This window comes from Phragmites australis, chromosome 2 (assembly GCF_958298935.1).
Source record: "Phragmites australis chromosome 2, lpPhrAust1.1, whole genome shotgun sequence".
Lineage (NCBI taxonomy): Eukaryota > Viridiplantae > Streptophyta > Magnoliopsida > Poales > Poaceae > Phragmites > Phragmites australis.
Window position 1 is genome coordinate 39,357,132 of NC_084922.1, and position 16,932 is coordinate 39,374,063.

The following is a 16,932-nucleotide window of genomic DNA, read 5'->3' on the forward strand; positions in this document are numbered from 1 at the left end:
TACGCGAGACGGCGCGGGCGAGCTCACGAGAGCCTGCATGGCCGTGGGGGTGACCTCGTGATTGGACGGTCCATCGAGCATTCGAGTCACCTTTTATTGGTTGGTTGCACTCCGCATCGGCAGAGTCAGCATTGCTTCCCAGTTCCCAATGCCGCCCTAGCCTAGGCGAGCTCAGAGCTTAAACTACGAGGTGCGAGGCGAGCCTATCGATGCTCGGGTCGGGTCGAGTCTATCTGTGAATGCCAATTGATTTTTACTCTTCTCTACCAGCTCTGACGACCTTATCTCTTGCCCATGGGTTTACCATCGTTCGTCATCTGTCTACTGGGGTAGTGTGGTGCATGCTTACAATGAGCAATGCTTATCTGCTAAGAGTGCCAAACAATGCATGCCTGGCCTAGAGAACATGGACGGTGTCATGGGGTGCGTTCTGGTGTGCACTGCGTCAGGATTCGTTAACGGCGTTCTCCTTAGAACTATTTTTAGATGTCAATTTTACATTAGTTTTATCAACTCTAAAATAAACTATCAACAAACCCGTCACCTACCTTATCCTCCTTGTTATCGAAATTTGTACCAACTTGAGAAGAGAAACTTCTACTCCACATTAATTGGTTAGATGACAATAACAATTGAAATGCAAGATAACTTTGGTTGATAACATCAATCCATTTTATAGCAATCTTTTTCATAATATCCTTCTACATTCTTTGCATCAGAATTTAGTAGTACCTCAAGATTTGCACAACCACGAACGCTTGTATTTTGATAGGTGCAGAGACTAAATCAACAACAAATAGTGGACCAATTCAAATATCAGAATAAACTGCATGTACAATATGGAATATTAAGTGTGATCCTGAGCAAGCATAAAGGATAGATAGAATAAGAATATCTACTTCATCTAGAAAACAAGAACAATTTACATATGTCTACTACGTCTGATCGTGATGCATTGACGACGTGGACTATCGTTTATTGGATAATTTACCTATCGAATACTAGGTATAAAAAAACCACTAAAAATAGATGTACATACGTACACTCTTATCTCCTAGTATGCCTGTCACTACTGGTGTGGTGTGGTGTGGAGTGTGAACTAACAAAGCAAGTATGGTGTCAAGTATGGATTGTAAGGTCTTAACACGGATCGTGCCACTACATAACTGTCTTTTTTAGATAAAACGTCTAATATGAAATAAGTATAACTTAGTTGGTTAGAGTGTTTAGAACTATATTTTGTCTGGACGTTATGTTGATATAGAAACAATAAGTTCTACTTTCTTTGTCTAAAAAAGCAGCCGCCTACTTCCCGGGGCTCGCTTCAGCGCCGATCTCTGATCTCGCGGCAAGAATAAACTAGGAATACAAGGGAACGGGCTGTGGAGAAAAGCCCGACGAGATTCACGGCCGGTGCCATTCCAACCCAGGCATGTCAGTTATTGAGCCGACTCACCGACCCGCCCCGAAGGAACACGGGATCGAGGGCAGGTTCATCTCATCTTAACCAAACATCGATCCTTATTTGTTTGTTACACGTACGCGCTCTGATCTGATCTGATCTGATCCGGTCTGGTCTGCTCTGATCAGTGGCCGGCGGTCCCGGCGATTAACGGGGGAGGCCCGGGGTCGCCGTGGGATACTCCGATACTGCCATTGGCTAATGCGCACTCGCCTCAATTGCGTCTCTCTATAAGCCATGCACCGGCCGGCCTGCCACCGGAACATGGATCGCATCAGGACACGTCGCGACCCCGCCCCGACCGGCTTGGCTCCATCGCCACCATGCACCCAAAGCGAGACGTGCAGGTGCAGCCTATCCGATCCACCCTTGATGCATCCTGTCAGCTGGGCCCCGCCGCTCATCTATATATACGCCCTCACGAGCTCTCCCAGTTTTCCCCCACATGCACTTGGCACTTGCTGCAGCAGTCGCAGTACAAACGCACACCACCTCGACTCTCCTCTGTTTTCCGCTTGCTTGCCCTGTTTCTAGCTAGCCAGGACCTCTGCTCTCCGCTCACTCGCGTGCCCTACAGAGATCGACAGCCATGGTGGTGCTCGCCAACCCGCCTGTCGTCGACCAGATCCCGTTCCTGCGGTCCCCGGGCCCCGGGGACTACTTCTCCGGCGTGCCGGTCGTCGACCTATCCGGCCCCGGCGCCGCGCGGGCCACCGTTGACGCCTGCGAGCGCTTCGGGTTCTTTAAGGTCGTCAACCACGGCGTGCCCGTGGCCACCATGGACAGGGCCGAGTCCGAGGCTGTCAGGTTCTTCGCGCAGGCGCAGGCCGACAAGGACCGCACCGGCCCGGCCTACCCGTTCGGCTACGGCAGCAAGCGGATCGGGCTCAATGGCGACATGGGGTGGCTCGAGTACCTCCTCCTCGCCGTCGACTCCGCGTCGCTCTCCGACGCCTTCCCCGTCCCCTCGACCGTCGCGTTCCGGTGAGTGCAAACGAGTCGATCAATCATCTCGGACGTGCCGGAATAGTCGGTGCAGTTATGTACGGCCACCGAGTTCTTGAGTCTTTGAGGGAGATACGGAGCGACCGTGTGATGCTGGTGTCGTTGCAGGGGCGCGCTGAACGAGTACATCACGGCGGTGCGGAAGGTAGCGGTGCGGGTGCTGGAGGCGATGGCGGAGGGGCTGGGCATTGCGCCCTCGGACGCGCTGAGTGCGATGGTGACGGGGGCAGGGAGCGACCAGGTGTTCCGTGTGAACCACTACCCACCGTGCCCCGCGCTGCAGGGCCTCGGCTGCTGCGCCACCGGCTTCGGCGAGCACACGGACCCGCAACTCATCTCCGTGCTCCGCTCCAACGGCACGTCCGGCCTGCAGATCGCGCTCCGCGACGGCGGCCAGTGGGTGTCCGTGCCCTCCGACCGCGACGCCTTCTTCGTCAACGTTGGCGACTCGTTGCAGGTGTGCACTCAGACACGCGCCGCCGGTTTTATTGTGGCGCTCGCCTTTTGGGCAGCGTACTCTTTTTTCCTCTTTGCATATTCTTTTCCTACAGTAGTGCACACTCTGAGAATAAGTCAACTGAAAGACCACACGCAGATGCCGGCCTGTCAATTCAGAGCGACCAGCTCACATCAGTATTAAAATAAGTGAACCACTTGCTCGCCACGTCATCACCTGAACTTGTGCTGATACGTGACACGACTAATACAATCGGCACGGAAGGAGCGGGGGTTTCGTAGATATCACTACGACTCTCATGACTGAACCGGCGCCACACAACATACACAGATTCAGCACATGACACACAAGCACATAAGATACCATTTCTTAGGCATGAGCTTGTCGTGCTGGCTACTGCATGGCATCTGATGGCCCGTCAACGTGCACACTGTCAGACTAGTGGCAGTATTGCAGGCAGCCAGGCACACACACACAATCACTGCATTTCGTTAATACTATCTTGATGTCACAAAAAGATAAAACAGATTCATTTGCATGTGTGCTGATGGTACTCATACATGCTGGCTGTGTACATGCAGGTGCTGACCAACGGGAGGTTCAGGAGCGTGAAGCACAGGGTGGTGGCCAACAGCCTCAAGTCTAGGGTTTCCTTCATCTACTTCGGAGGGCCGCCGCTGGGGCAGAGGATTGCACCGCTGCCGCAGCTGCTGGGGGAGGGCGAGCAGAGCCTGTACAAGGAGTTCACATGGAGCGAGTACAAGAAGGCTGCGTACAAATCAAGGCTCGGCGACAACAGGCTGGCCCAGTTTGAGAAGTAGCAGCAGAGCGGGGCGGGCCGGTCAAGCACCAACTTTACAAGACAGCCAGGCACAGCCAGGCAGCGAGTATATGCTAGTAGATCGCACCGTGAAGATGAACCGGAGGAGAGGAAGTTACTCGTAAGAAATGACGGAGAAGAGGAAGATAAAGATGCAATGAAGATGTGTACAGCTAGGGAGTCTAGCTAGATCTTTTGTGGTGGTGTGCAGGGTTTCCGTAAGTTGCTAACGATCGATCTGTCTGTTTGGTGGGGGCTCCTTGCCTATTTGGGAATGAACGACCGCCGATAGTTAGCGTTAACCAGATGTAGCACAGCAAAGGGATCCTTTCGTCGTTAGCTTGTTCGATTCTTCTTTTCTTCTGCTTCCATCCTGCTTCTGAACAGTGTGTAAAGTGTATTGTGGTGTAGTGGCTGCAGTGTGTGCGTATGTGGAACTTCTGTTTGCCTCTTGTTTAACCTGCAAATGCTGTACGACTCTCTCGCTTTCAGTCAATGCATTTCCTTGCGCACCTTTTTGCGGTTTGAATGCGCTGAAGCTAGAGATCACTGTTGGAATTCAATGGGCACCTTTAAAAGGCTTGGCCGGCTCCCTTCTTTGAATTGCTTCTCTTGATCCAACTCTTTAATTCGTTGGCACGCACTGACTGCACGCAAATGCGCTCGAGAACAGAGTTGTACTCCCTGTAATATTCTGGAGTATGTATTCGTTGGACTACAATACCGGCTGTACTGTCAGCATTGGAAGCACGAGAATAGGACGAGTATGTACGCAGTACAGCACATTACCAGTCGCCATCCATTATTCAATATTCCCAAGAAGCTTCCCACTCTAAGCCGCTCTTCTCTCTGATGCTTTCCCTTTGCAAAGTGTGGAGCAAGACGAACTGGCTGTTTTATTACCAGTCGTACGGCTCAGCATCCTCCTCCTCGGCGGACAATAAAAGGTGGGGGCTGGGGGCGCGGAGGTGCGGAAACATCGCGCGCGGGACCGCCTCGAATCTGGACCCGGACAGCGACGCACTCCGAATTAATCGCTCGAGCGTACGTGCCAGTGCCTGACCACAGCGCCCGGTCGTGGCCAATCGGAACTGCGGCGACCGGGCGCACGCATGTGGCGGCACGACTGCCAGCCCGGCTCGGCAAACTGCTGCCACTGGCTCCGTGCCGTGGTCAAAGCTCCCTCCAGGGTATATCACTGGTTTCCCGCACAAGAACAACCTGATGGGGCAGATATGTATAATCTTATATAAAAAAATTGTTTGTTTATATGTATATACCTTAAAGTCTATATAGTGTTCTAATATGATCCGATAGATGTAATGGTTCTTTCATGATCTAGTTTATATCTGCTCATTTATACGGACACATTTGTCAATAACTTAAAACTATTTGAATACATATGCTAAATCAATCTTAATTCTTACATTCACTTATACGACATTATATTTGATCAACTAAAAAACTCAACTTACCATATCTAAACAAATAAAAAAACAATTTTAATTTTAATAAATATAACATTACTCACTTTACTTTTCCTCAACCTATATACATATAGGACCCATGCGGCATGGAAGAAAATTATATGAGATCGGATTTCACAGAAAGACTCACATCTTCATATAACACGTGTCCTCCACTTCTCTCACATGTATTTAATCAGACTGTTGGATCAGAACGAACGGCGTGAATCAAGATCTCACGAAGACCTTTCTATAAAGAATCTCCATCACACCGCTAGCTCTAAGCCGTTTTCAACTCGCACGCGGACCAGGATCCACATTCGTTTTACTACGTTCGTGTGCAGTGCAGCAGCCATGAACAAGCATCCTAGCTACAGACCGGAGAAGTGGGCAGGCGTCGCTGGCCACTGCTTACTGCTGTATCGCGTGATCCGCGCGTCGCTCGAGCTAGATCTCGGCCGGCCGGGGACTGAGGAGTTTCTGGATTCGGAGGGGCCACGGGGACTTATTGCCGCTACCACTGGCTAGGACTACGAGTGCTGCCGAGCCGCCGGGGGAGGGGGGCTGTGACATGCTGGTCTTCTTATGTCCACGATCGATGAGCTACTGTTGAAAATCCCCTTTCCAGTAAAGAGCCGAGCAACATTTTCAGATAACGGGTATATACTCGCTCCATTTATTTCGAATAGTAAAAGCTAAATTTTTATTGTAATCTATAAGTTGAAATAAATAGCTAAATTGTAAAAATTAGATTACGATTATAATCTATAAGGTAAAACAAATAGTTTGATTATAAGAGCTGGATTATTACAATCCAGATCGTAATATCCAGTAATTTGTATTCCACTAGCTTTTACCATCAAAAATTCAACTTTTTATAATTCATAATCTACAAGTTGCTTTTTATAATCTCTAACTAAAATAAACAGACCATAAGATCTTGTTTGTTTCCACTTCATATTATGAAAAGCAGTTTTTATAAACTAAAGTGTAAACAAACAACTAACTTCTCAAATTGCAACAATCCACTTCCTAGATTGCTAGGATCCAACAATCTGCTGAAAACCAGTTCCAAGGATCCACGATGGATGAGCCACTGTTGCCATCCCCTTTGCAGCAAAGAGCCGAGCAACATTTCCAGATAATGGGTATATGCTTGCTCCATCATAGCTCCAATTATTTTAGATTGTAAAAACTAGATTTTTATCATAATTTGTAAGCTAAAATAAATAGTTGAATTGTAAAAGGTAGATTGTGATTATAATCTGTAAGTTAAAACAAACAACTAAATTATAAGAGCTGGATTGTTACAATTCAGTACTCAGATTGTAACATCCAGCAATCCGTATTCCATCAGTTTTTACCATAAAAATCCAACTTTTTATAATCCATCATCTATAAGTTGCTTTTTACAAATTCTAGCTAAAACAAACAGACCATAAGATCTTGTTTGTTTTCACTTCAGATTGTGAAAAACAGCTTTTAGAAACCGAAGTGTAAACAAACAACTAGCTTATTGTCTCATATTGCAACAATCTGCTTCCTAGATTGCTATAATCCAATAATATGCTGAAAACCAGCTTCCCACGGATTGTGATTGCCCATTTACCAAAATGCCCATCAGACTTGAGAATTTTTTTTCCCACCTTTGTACTGCTCACACCCGCCGTGCACCCCACCTCCATTGTTCATCTCTCTACCCTCTATCTCTCTCCTCTCTCTATCAGCATGCCACCCCTAACCCTAGCAACACATCGCCCTCAAGCTGAGTGGCATGCCATCCCTCTCTGGCTTGGATCCAGGCGGTCGGATCCACTCTCTCTTGGAGCTCCGTACCGCCCCTCTCTCTTGAAGCTCTACGCACGGCAATGGAGAACGGTGACCGGCCGCTGTCGAACTCCTCCTGGCTTGCTAAGCACTTGGTGAGCTCCTTGGGTTGTACTGGTACTGGTACCGCCCTCAACTGGCCGAGCCCCTATTCACTGCTAGTAAGCTGCGCCATGTTGGTAGCCAGCCATGGATGCGCGCAAGTGCTACTGCTAGCTGCTATCGTGAAAAGCTAGATAAACTAGATATGCAAGTTAGAACTAATGCTTTCACAATCTTATAAAGATCATTGAAAAATAATTGCACTTAGAAAAGTGTGACATAAATTTTGTTAGTTTTGTATTCATCGGACCTACATGTTAAAAATACATGCATATATGAAATGTTCACTGAATTTCCTATGTTTAATTAAACATGTTATAAATTCTTAAATTCATGGTTAAATCTTAAACTGTCCAAAAATCATGAAACCAGTTCTTATGACTTTATTTTAACATGCTATATCTGATAAAAATATGTGCACTAATGAAAATATTGAAAATTATGAAACAAATATTCAAGTTTGTATGAATGATATATCTTTTAAATTTTCTTTAAGGATTTTTGTATTTCAAAATGAATTACAAGTCCAATTGAATGTTAAACATGTCAAAAAAAAAAGAATAAATAGGCTACCGAAAATAATTGAGGACATTACAGACTATTGAGGTCCAAAAGCAGATGTGGAGAACCATCTAAATAGTATTCTAATTAATTATTGAGTCGATCATTTATACAATCACGACCACAATGATTAATCAAAATACAATCCTGTTAGTCCCAGCATGTGTTTTATGCTCAAGATCGGAACACATATCTTTCCAACATATATCATCACAATAAATCTTAATAAAGAGCGAGTAATGAAATTATATTATAAGTTTTTAAAGGATTATCATTTATAACAATTTACAACGCATAAACACTAGGAGGATAAAAGAATAGTCTCAACTCCTAGCTACTTAGAGATACTACGCAGCGGAATATAAATCTATGAACAACAAAAGATGGGTAAAACCATTTGCACTGAGGCACCACCCCAAAACCCCGTCACCCGAGCAGTTTGCACTACTCCTGCCCATCACCTACATCTGCCTAGCTCCTTCTCACCTGTAGCACCTGTAAAAGAGACGTGAGTACGAATGTACTCGTAAGACTTAATCCATAATAGGTACATATAATAATCTGAATCTAAGGATTATGCATTCGGATGAGTTAGCAAGGAATCGGTCACAAGGTTAAGTAGATTCATATGCAAAAACAATTTTAACATAAAAGTGTGTGCATCTATACTTAACCACATATGTCCTTCTATCATGAAATTCATAACACAAATATATTTGTAACAGAACCATCTTATCTTATCAATAGCCATCACCAACCATTTCCCAACATACCATACCATCATCCCACATCAGTACACTACGACTGCTGCAAATAGACATAAGCATGCTCATGACTGAGAGTACGGTAATTCAAATTGTTCTTACACCCTGCAGGAGGTACATCTTTACTCACACGATCCGAGGACCATTTGGCTTGCGTGACCGCATAAGCCCACATAAGGGATACTTGTGTCAACCTTTTCTAAGTAAAGCTCCAACCGTTTGAACAAACGCCTCTAGGAGCAGGGGTCATCTAGAACTACTTCCAGAACAAACTAGATACCCCTACAAGCCTATTATGCCCACGACACCCGAGATGCGCAAGCCAAAGTGTCATAGCTATACGAGATATTTGGCTCATCCTTCCCATAATCAGATATGTGGTTAGTACGGAAAGTGGTAGAGTCAATTGTAACAACGGTCGGTGCTTAAATGATGCAAGAGGTCTATGGCATCCAGGTTCCTCTCCCGAACTGCCCATAACACCACCCACATCTCACCTTATTCTCACAACTCATACTTCCCAATATCATAAGTATCTTAATGAACAATAAAATAAGCCATAAGCTCACGAACAATAGTTGAACCACTACTCGACTTTTCTACTGAGGACCTATGTATTGCTAAGTATTTTGGTCAATATTTTAAGTTAGATATCAACAATATTCTACCCAGGTTATAAGGATAAGGATCATCAACAAGATTAAGGTAGAAATAATACAGCAACATAGGTTCTACCCATATAACCCGACATTGGAATGCTAACATGCATAACTTACGTAAACAATAACTTATCAGTTTAGACTCCACATGATCCAAATTATAAGGTGAAATGTGCTTAGATACTTGTCTTGCTACTTTGGTGCCTGCCTGACACTTCCTGCGCAATACTCACAAAACTACGATGGTTTAGTGTCGCCTTCGGTCACTTGGGTAGTCGGCGAGTCACTCTCTAAATAAACCAAGAATACATCGCATGAACAAATAAATGATGGAAAAGTGTGCATATAATGCATGCTTGAATAACAATAAAGTGTTGTGTTTCAAAAATATTTGCAAAATATCAACAAACGACTCAGGTTGGAAAAGGTTTGAACCTCGATGTGAGAAATGATGATATCCTAAGAGGGGAGAGGGGGTGAATTAGGACATTTAGAAACTATTGGGTCTAAAAGCTTCACAAGATAAATCTATCTCAATTTTTATCTAAATGTGATCTAGGTTTATCTAGTGTATCTACTCTACCAGTCAAGGGGATTTGCAACCTACCGTAGTAAGGTAAATTGCAAGTATGTAAATACAGAAATGTAAATAAGGTACAAAGACAAACTCAGCACAAGGGATTTTTACCTCGTGTTAGCGGTGATACACAAGCCACCTCTACGTTCGAGCTCCATAAAGGATATGCTCCCAGTCATCAAGACTCTCTCGGTCACGGCTCTTGAGATACCAAGTCACCAAGAAAAGGTCTCAAACATGATGAGACACTAAACCACAAAGGCGAGGTCTCACCACTAAACTTTCTTCCGATCACTTGTGCGCCATCTTCACTTTAGAGCTTTTGTCACAAAGACAAGGGCATCTGCGTCCCCGCACAATCTTCTTGCCGCCACTCCACACCAAGTCAAAACAAGTTATCAGCGAGTCACCAAGACTCCAAGGCGCTGGCATACCTCTCAGTACATAGTTATATCACTCCTTGATCCACTCTCTAGGTTGCAGCACCTAAAAACACTTCTCTCTAGGTTTATAAGCACTAATCACTCTCTAATCTTGTGCTTAATCGCCTTGAATGCACAATTTAAGCACTTTGATGGCTTGGATATCATCTCAGGTGTGTATTAGGTTCTCTGGACTCTAACAACTTCAAATGGCTGAGTGGGTGTGTATTTATGGCTTCAAACTCACCAACTAAGGCTCAACTTTACTATGAACACCGGATGATCCGGTGATAACAGTAGTATAAACACCAGACCATCTGGTGAGTACACCATCAACAACTAGTTGTTGGAACCCCACTCAAATACATTCTGAATACCGGACATTTTGGTGTAACTGCAACTCCATCACCGGATTGTCCAGTGAGTAGACTTTAGCCTGACCGAGCCAATCTCTTTACTTCTGGAAAATACTCCGGTGTTGTCATTCCCTCATCGCCAGACCTTCTGGTGTGTACAATATCATCTTCTGGGAGTTCTCATAAACTATGTTAAATGTTCTGGTGTGCATACTAGCTTCATCGCCAGACCACCCGGTGTGTTGATCTTCAACTGCATTCTTCTGGAAATACTCCAGTGTGTACTGCTTCATTGAGAACCGGATCATCCAGTGAGGCTATCCTTACCCTCTGTCAGAAATGTTCTAGTGTGTTCACTGGTTCATCACCAGACCTTTTGGTGAGTGTAACTTCTTAAACTCTATTGACAGAAATACTCCAGTGTGCACTCAGGCCTAACATAGGACTACTCGACGAGGCTAACAGCCTCTAGACATAATGCTCTGGTGAGTACAAACTTCTTTGCACTAGAATATCCAGTGAGAATAATTTCTCTAGGACTTGTCCAATTTAGTCCAAACTTTGTCCCGGCTTGGATGGCTTCTTCACATATTGCATCTATGAGACCTACTAACTTATATTCTTGATAAACATATTAATCCCAATGACTCTGATGTCATTAATCATTAAAACCGCAATCATGGTCTAATAGGGTTATTTTCGCTACAATCTCCACCCTTTTGGTGATTGATGACAATACGACCAAAGTAAGAGGCAAATAATACCAATTAAGAAAATACATGAATTCAAAAATTCACAAGACCATACCTCTTTGCTTAAATGCATAGTAAGAACAAATTAAGATACCAATTGTAAGGACAACCATGTTCTCATCAATATTATATCTCTTTTTGCTACAATTTCCCTCAATATTATATCCCCTTTTTGTTGTGACTGTCATGTAGATAGTTCTTTCTTCTTCTCCATTGCTATTATCTCCCTTGATTGACCCATGCAAGAGTTTCTTCACCTTTATCAAACCGAGATGCATCCCCCTTTATCAACAATCTACTTGAGATAGTTCTTGCTTCTTACTTTGGTCTCAAAATTCTCCCCCTTTGTCAACAATCCCAAAAAGACTACAAACACAAGTTAAACTTAAGAGAAAATATTAGAGCATTTGGGACAGAGCTTCATAACACATGATTAATATGAATGATACCACTTATGAAGAATTATGAGGAATTGATACCAATTGAAAAGATATAACAATTGGAAGGATACGAGGCATTGATATCAATTGAAAAAGACAAGTAAGGGTCATAATTCATGAAACTCACATAATATAATCTAAACTCCACATATATGTGTTCATACATATGATGAGACCCACTTGTGAATATCACTTGTAGGATATAACAATATATGCACAACTAGACAATAAGTAAAGGTAGAAAGTTTAAGCCATATCATGCATGGAGGTAGCTTAAAAGTATAAATAAATTGACAATGATACCAATTGAAGCCTTTAAGTATTGTATACCTCTAGAGATTTGTTGATCACTTCATGAGACTATAAAAGATGTTACTTGAAACACATCTTAGTTTGCGAATATAGATTGGATCTGCGATTGAGATTTAATATGACTGAATGTCCATAAGTGTTTAGAGTCATAATGGGCTTTAATGTGATTAAAGGCCCATTAATGTATTCTATAAGAGGGTGCATAAGCCATGGGCGCAAGAGTTGATTTTGCCACCAAAACTCTGGTCGCCTCCTATTCCCAAAATCCCTATGAAACCCTAGTCAGGCACGTGGTGCTACCATACCAGCGTACGACGTTCCATCCCTGTACATGTGGATACCGTGGAGACACTGTTGCGATTAATGCGGTGTTGACCGGCAATAAGGACACTAGGATGGGTTTGACTACTTCCTCATCGCGACCAAAGATGTGGTCAAGGTTTCCTATTCGTGGTTGATGAGGTTGTCGACGTGATCGACTTCATGTACGTGGTCACGAAGCTGGTTGAAGACGTGGTGCCCGTGATCGGGGTTGGTCGAGGAACTGGTTGAGAAACACGACCACCTGCTCATAACTAGTTGAGCAGCGTGATCACCAGCATGGGGTTGGTCACGGATCTGATAGAGAAGCTACTCGAGGAGTTTGACACGTACGACGTTAGATCGGTCTACTCTAACTCTTCTTCCACTACACTACGCATTTCGTGGTAACAATCTATGATCCCATACTCGTATGGTTCATTTGTTGAACTTAGTAGAGAAAAATTATTTTATGCTAGCGTAGTATACCCGTTCCCTAACAGTACAAACTTGTTTGCGCCGAACTATCTAGTGAGAACAATTTCTCTAGGACTTGTCCAATTCAATTAAAACTTTGTCCCGACTTCGATGGCTTCTTCATGTATTACATCCACGAGACCTACTAACATATATTATTGACAAACATGTTAGTCATAAGTACTATGTTGTAATTAATAACCAAAATCACAATCATAGCCTAGTAGGGCCATTTCGCTATACTTTGATAAGACGTTCGAAGTTCAAAAGGCTTCAAGTAGCTGGCGGTCAGACCATCTATGTGTAGAGAGTTTTGTGTTCTGGTGGTCAGACCGGATACCTAGGTGATCAGACCGCATGGTCTAGCGGTCAGACCAGCCCTAGTGGCGATCTAACTCCTGACTACGAAGTTTGACTAAGGTTTTGACTACGGTATCCACATCTTCTGGTGCATACCAGGGCATCTGAGTGAATCTAGTGACATACTCACTCACAGTCATTCCTCCTTGCTTGAGTGCTAGGAATTCCTTTCTCACTAGTCTTGATAGCTCATTGGGGTACATGATGAGCACGGAAGGCATTCTTGAACTCCTGCAAGTTGATGCTGTCAGGTTCTTCATGAGCAGCGATGTAGGCATCCCACCAGTCTGTGGAAGGTCCTATCAGCTAGTGTGAAGCGAACATAACTTTCTCCCTGATGTTATATTGAGCGACTGAAAGCTCCTTCTCGATGACCTTGAGCCAGTCATCGACATCCATAGGTTCAACAACATAAGAGAAGGTGGGTGGCTTAGTCCTTTGGAATTCTTCAAGCTTATCACGGGGCTGTTGTGGTAGTGCCGGGGCGGCAGTGAGGGGATTCTACTGCATTTGGGCCATTGCCTGGGCCACTCCTTGTAGAATCTAAGTTTGCACTACCAGAAGATGCTCTAGGGAATGTTGCAGCAGTGGAGGTGGATTGTCATTTCATTGCCCATCACAAGCATTGTCATTAGCATTGGCACGGTTCCTTAGGTTCACCATCTAACATAGAGACAAGAAGATGAGGAGAAGGGGAGAAAAGTAGAACAAGAGCAGCAAGAACAGACAAGATAAACCGCGATAGATACCCAAACTAGCTAATATATTACTATTATTATAAGGATGCATTTGTGAATAATCTCTTCACAATACATCACCCACTCAAACAAAGATCCAAATCATTACATAGTACACCACCGAAGTCAATATGCTCACTAAACTAGCACACGATTCTAATGACTCATAACATCTAAAGGGGTAACCTCGTAGCCGAACTCATAACTCTGGTAAATCCTCAAGGTGATGCTACTGCGAAATGATGGGCCTGGAGGTGGGGCAGAGAACGAGGAGTCTCTTCATCAGACTCGGAGTCAGAAGAAAGATTCCCAGCAGTCCGGGTAGTGGCGCTTCTTGTTGCGTAGCTCACTCTGTGCCTAAGCTAGCTTGCCTCTAACATACTACAACTCCTCGGCGGTATGTTCTAGCTCACGACTCAGAACCAAAGCCAAGGCGGTTTTCTCTCCAAGCTTGGCAGTGCCTTCTGCAGGAACAGAAACAGCAGCGACGTTCGTGAATCCACTGATGCGCTGGGGGTAGTGAAGAAACTGAGTGAAGATCAACTCTTTGCGGTGACAGTGGCAGAGGACCATAAGGGCCTGACATGCGATGTTACGGATTCTAGCCTCGAAGGTAGCTCCTGGTGAGATGGCATGGTGGATGCTCATCACTTCGTAGGCTCCACGCTCTGGTAGTGAACCGTAGATCACCACTTCGACTTTCCACTCAGGAGGAGCATCGAAGTACTCAATCTTTTCTCCTGCGTACTCAGGTGCCTTGTTGGATCCCAGACTATGAAGTATCTCCCAAATCTTGGCAGGGAACCATCCCGCACGGCGTCCATCGAAGTGGTAGACATGGTTCCAACGCTGAACATGAGGCAGTTGCGGTCTTGCAAAAGCCATAGCACAGGTCGGGGTCAATGGTCGAGCAGGGAGATGACCACCTGTGCTCTTGCATGCAGTCAGATGGGCACGGGCCATCTACAATATTTTGAAAGGGAAAGAAGAAGTCAGTAACAGGGTTCAAAAAGAATCAGCCAAGAAAAACACAGAAAAGCCAAGGTGGAGTTTTTGGAAATAGTTTTCTTAACAAAAATAATCCTTAATGCTCAACCATTCTAACTAGGCTTGTGTGCTACGGTCAACATGACTCGGATACCACCTATATCACACCTGATTTTATAAAGGGATAAAATCAGATGTAAACCACATGTATGTAAGGATCAAGTTTCATGCATGCAGCAACTTTATCAGTGTATCACACACAATGCCATTATTACAACATTTAACTTAAATAAGATAGAAAGACCTCAAAGTCTTTAAATAAAACATACTAGCAAAACACAGCGAAGCTCCCATCTTCCACAAGCAATTGATCGGGGGTCCACCAGCCTAGTAATCTTCATCTTCATTGATGTAGTAGTCCTGTCTAAACAGTGTTTGATGTATATTTGGATGAAAATAGCAAGTGTGAGTACATGTCGTACTCTGCAAGTGGAAAGTAAATGACATGCAAACTTAAATAAAGGAACAAGCTGTAACAGGTTAAATTTGCATAAATACCAACTATGCTATCATAGAGTTATAGAACCACCATATTTAACTATGTGATTCATCACTAGACTTTCATCTCCTAAAAACATCTCCACATATTTTCCAACTACCTGAAAATCACTTTAGGTTCCCAAACCATCCAACTTGATACCCTTCACAGGTAACAAAGAACCATCCAACTAAGCCAACTAATCCAAACCAACTAACCATATGAGGATCCAAGTCTCTTGTGATCATGAGCACGGCTGATATATCAGATTTTAGACTCTGCAGAGGTTGTCCAACTTTCCCCACGAGTCATATTTTTCTTATTGCCGTGTCCGCGAAACACTTAACACACGCCCATGGTGTGTCGCCCGAAAAATCACTAGAAGGCTGTTACAAAGTTTCATCCAGTATGTGCATGCCCGCTAGGTTTCACCGCCGTCAAAGTGGTTTTGATGCCACCTAGAAGCCCCTTTTTGTGCCTTATAGCTTCAGCAAGATTCCACTCTTCCCTTTCACTACACATCCCATACCACTAATCGAATGGTTCTGGCCTTAGCCATCCCCACATATCTGCTCTTACTGTTTGGCACTTACAACACTAGAATCCACTAATTAATAGGACAAGCATGTCCTATATCAGGTCTCGTAGTCGGTACGATACTTCTTGGGTTGTCGCTCCACAAACCAGTCCTTCCTTAGGTCACTAGAGCAATTTGCCAATCCAACAATATAACTTTAACCACCATCACTAGCACCTCTTTCCTCAAGACCTAAGGTTCCATATTGCTATACCATTACCAAAATTTTCCAACTCATAGTTGCATAGTTTGTTAGTCATGCTTAACTGACTACCCATCCACACCTTGTGCAAAGCTAAGCATAAGCCACCCAACATAACCACTACTGACAACTAAGGGACAAGGAATATATGGAATATGATACTATAAGTAAATAGGATTCATAATTAACAGCATGCATGTTTGAAATAAAGAACGAATTTGAAAAGCTAGGATTAGAATGTTCAAGGACACTTGCTCCTTCCAACTTGCTACTTAGACTCTTCAAATACTTGGTCCTGGAGATTCTCGAACTGCTCCGCGTTTGCATTCAGAACACACAAGAAAAGCACACAACAAAACTAACTAAGAACAGTATACCAAATAATAGCTAAAATCTATGAAAAAGGTACTAAAAGATAGTACACACTGCTACGAATGCGAGAGCGCAAAAATCGTTTAAATCGGAGCTAGAACGAGAAAGTTACAATAAAAACTAATTTATGGTTAAATCTAAAAAAGATAAGGGATTTTTTGAATAAAACCGAAAAGGTTAGGGGCCTTTTGTAAAAATAGGGATCTATTTGTAAATATGATAAAGTTCAGGGACTAAACTATAAAAAGATATGGGCTTTTAGGTAAAAGCAGAAAAGTTTAGGGCTAAAGTGCAAAATTGCCACTTTTCCCTAATTAAAATAAATTAGAAAAACTGATTGGATTAAGGTTGCCATGTGTCAACGCACAATTGGCTGAGCGAAGGGGTATTTTGGATCTAA

General features: G+C 43.8%; 1 protein-coding gene across 1 annotated transcript; it reads left to right on the forward strand.

Annotated features, from left to right (window-relative positions):
• The first annotated feature begins 1,715 nt into the window (after positions 1-1,715).
• On the forward strand, positions 1,716-4,347 carry LOC133908774 (gibberellin 2-beta-dioxygenase 3). The gene is made up of 3 exons (XM_062350929.1): positions 1,716-2,446; positions 2,576-2,924; positions 3,506-4,347. Exons 1-3 carry the CDS (start codon positions 2,052-2,054, stop codon positions 3,743-3,745), a joined length of 984 nt encoding a protein of 327 aa, XP_062206913.1. The 5' UTR covers positions 1,716-2,051; the 3' UTR covers positions 3,746-4,347.
• The last annotated feature ends 12,585 nt before the right edge of the window (positions 4,348-16,932 follow it).

Excerpts from the sequence above, each read along its gene's own strand:
- LOC133908774 (XM_062350929.1), top strand. The coding sequence starts at position 2,052 with ATGGTGGTGCTCGCCAACCCGCCTGTCGTCGACCAGATCCCGTTCCTG. Across the intron at positions 2,447-2,575 it reads CCCTCGACCGTCGCGTTCCG|GGGCGCGCTGAACGAGTACA; the intron begins GTGAGTGCAAAC and ends GTGTCGTTGCAG. Across the intron at positions 2,925-3,505 it reads ACGTTGGCGACTCGTTGCAG|GTGCTGACCAACGGGAGGTT; the intron begins GTGTGCACTCAG and ends GTGTACATGCAG.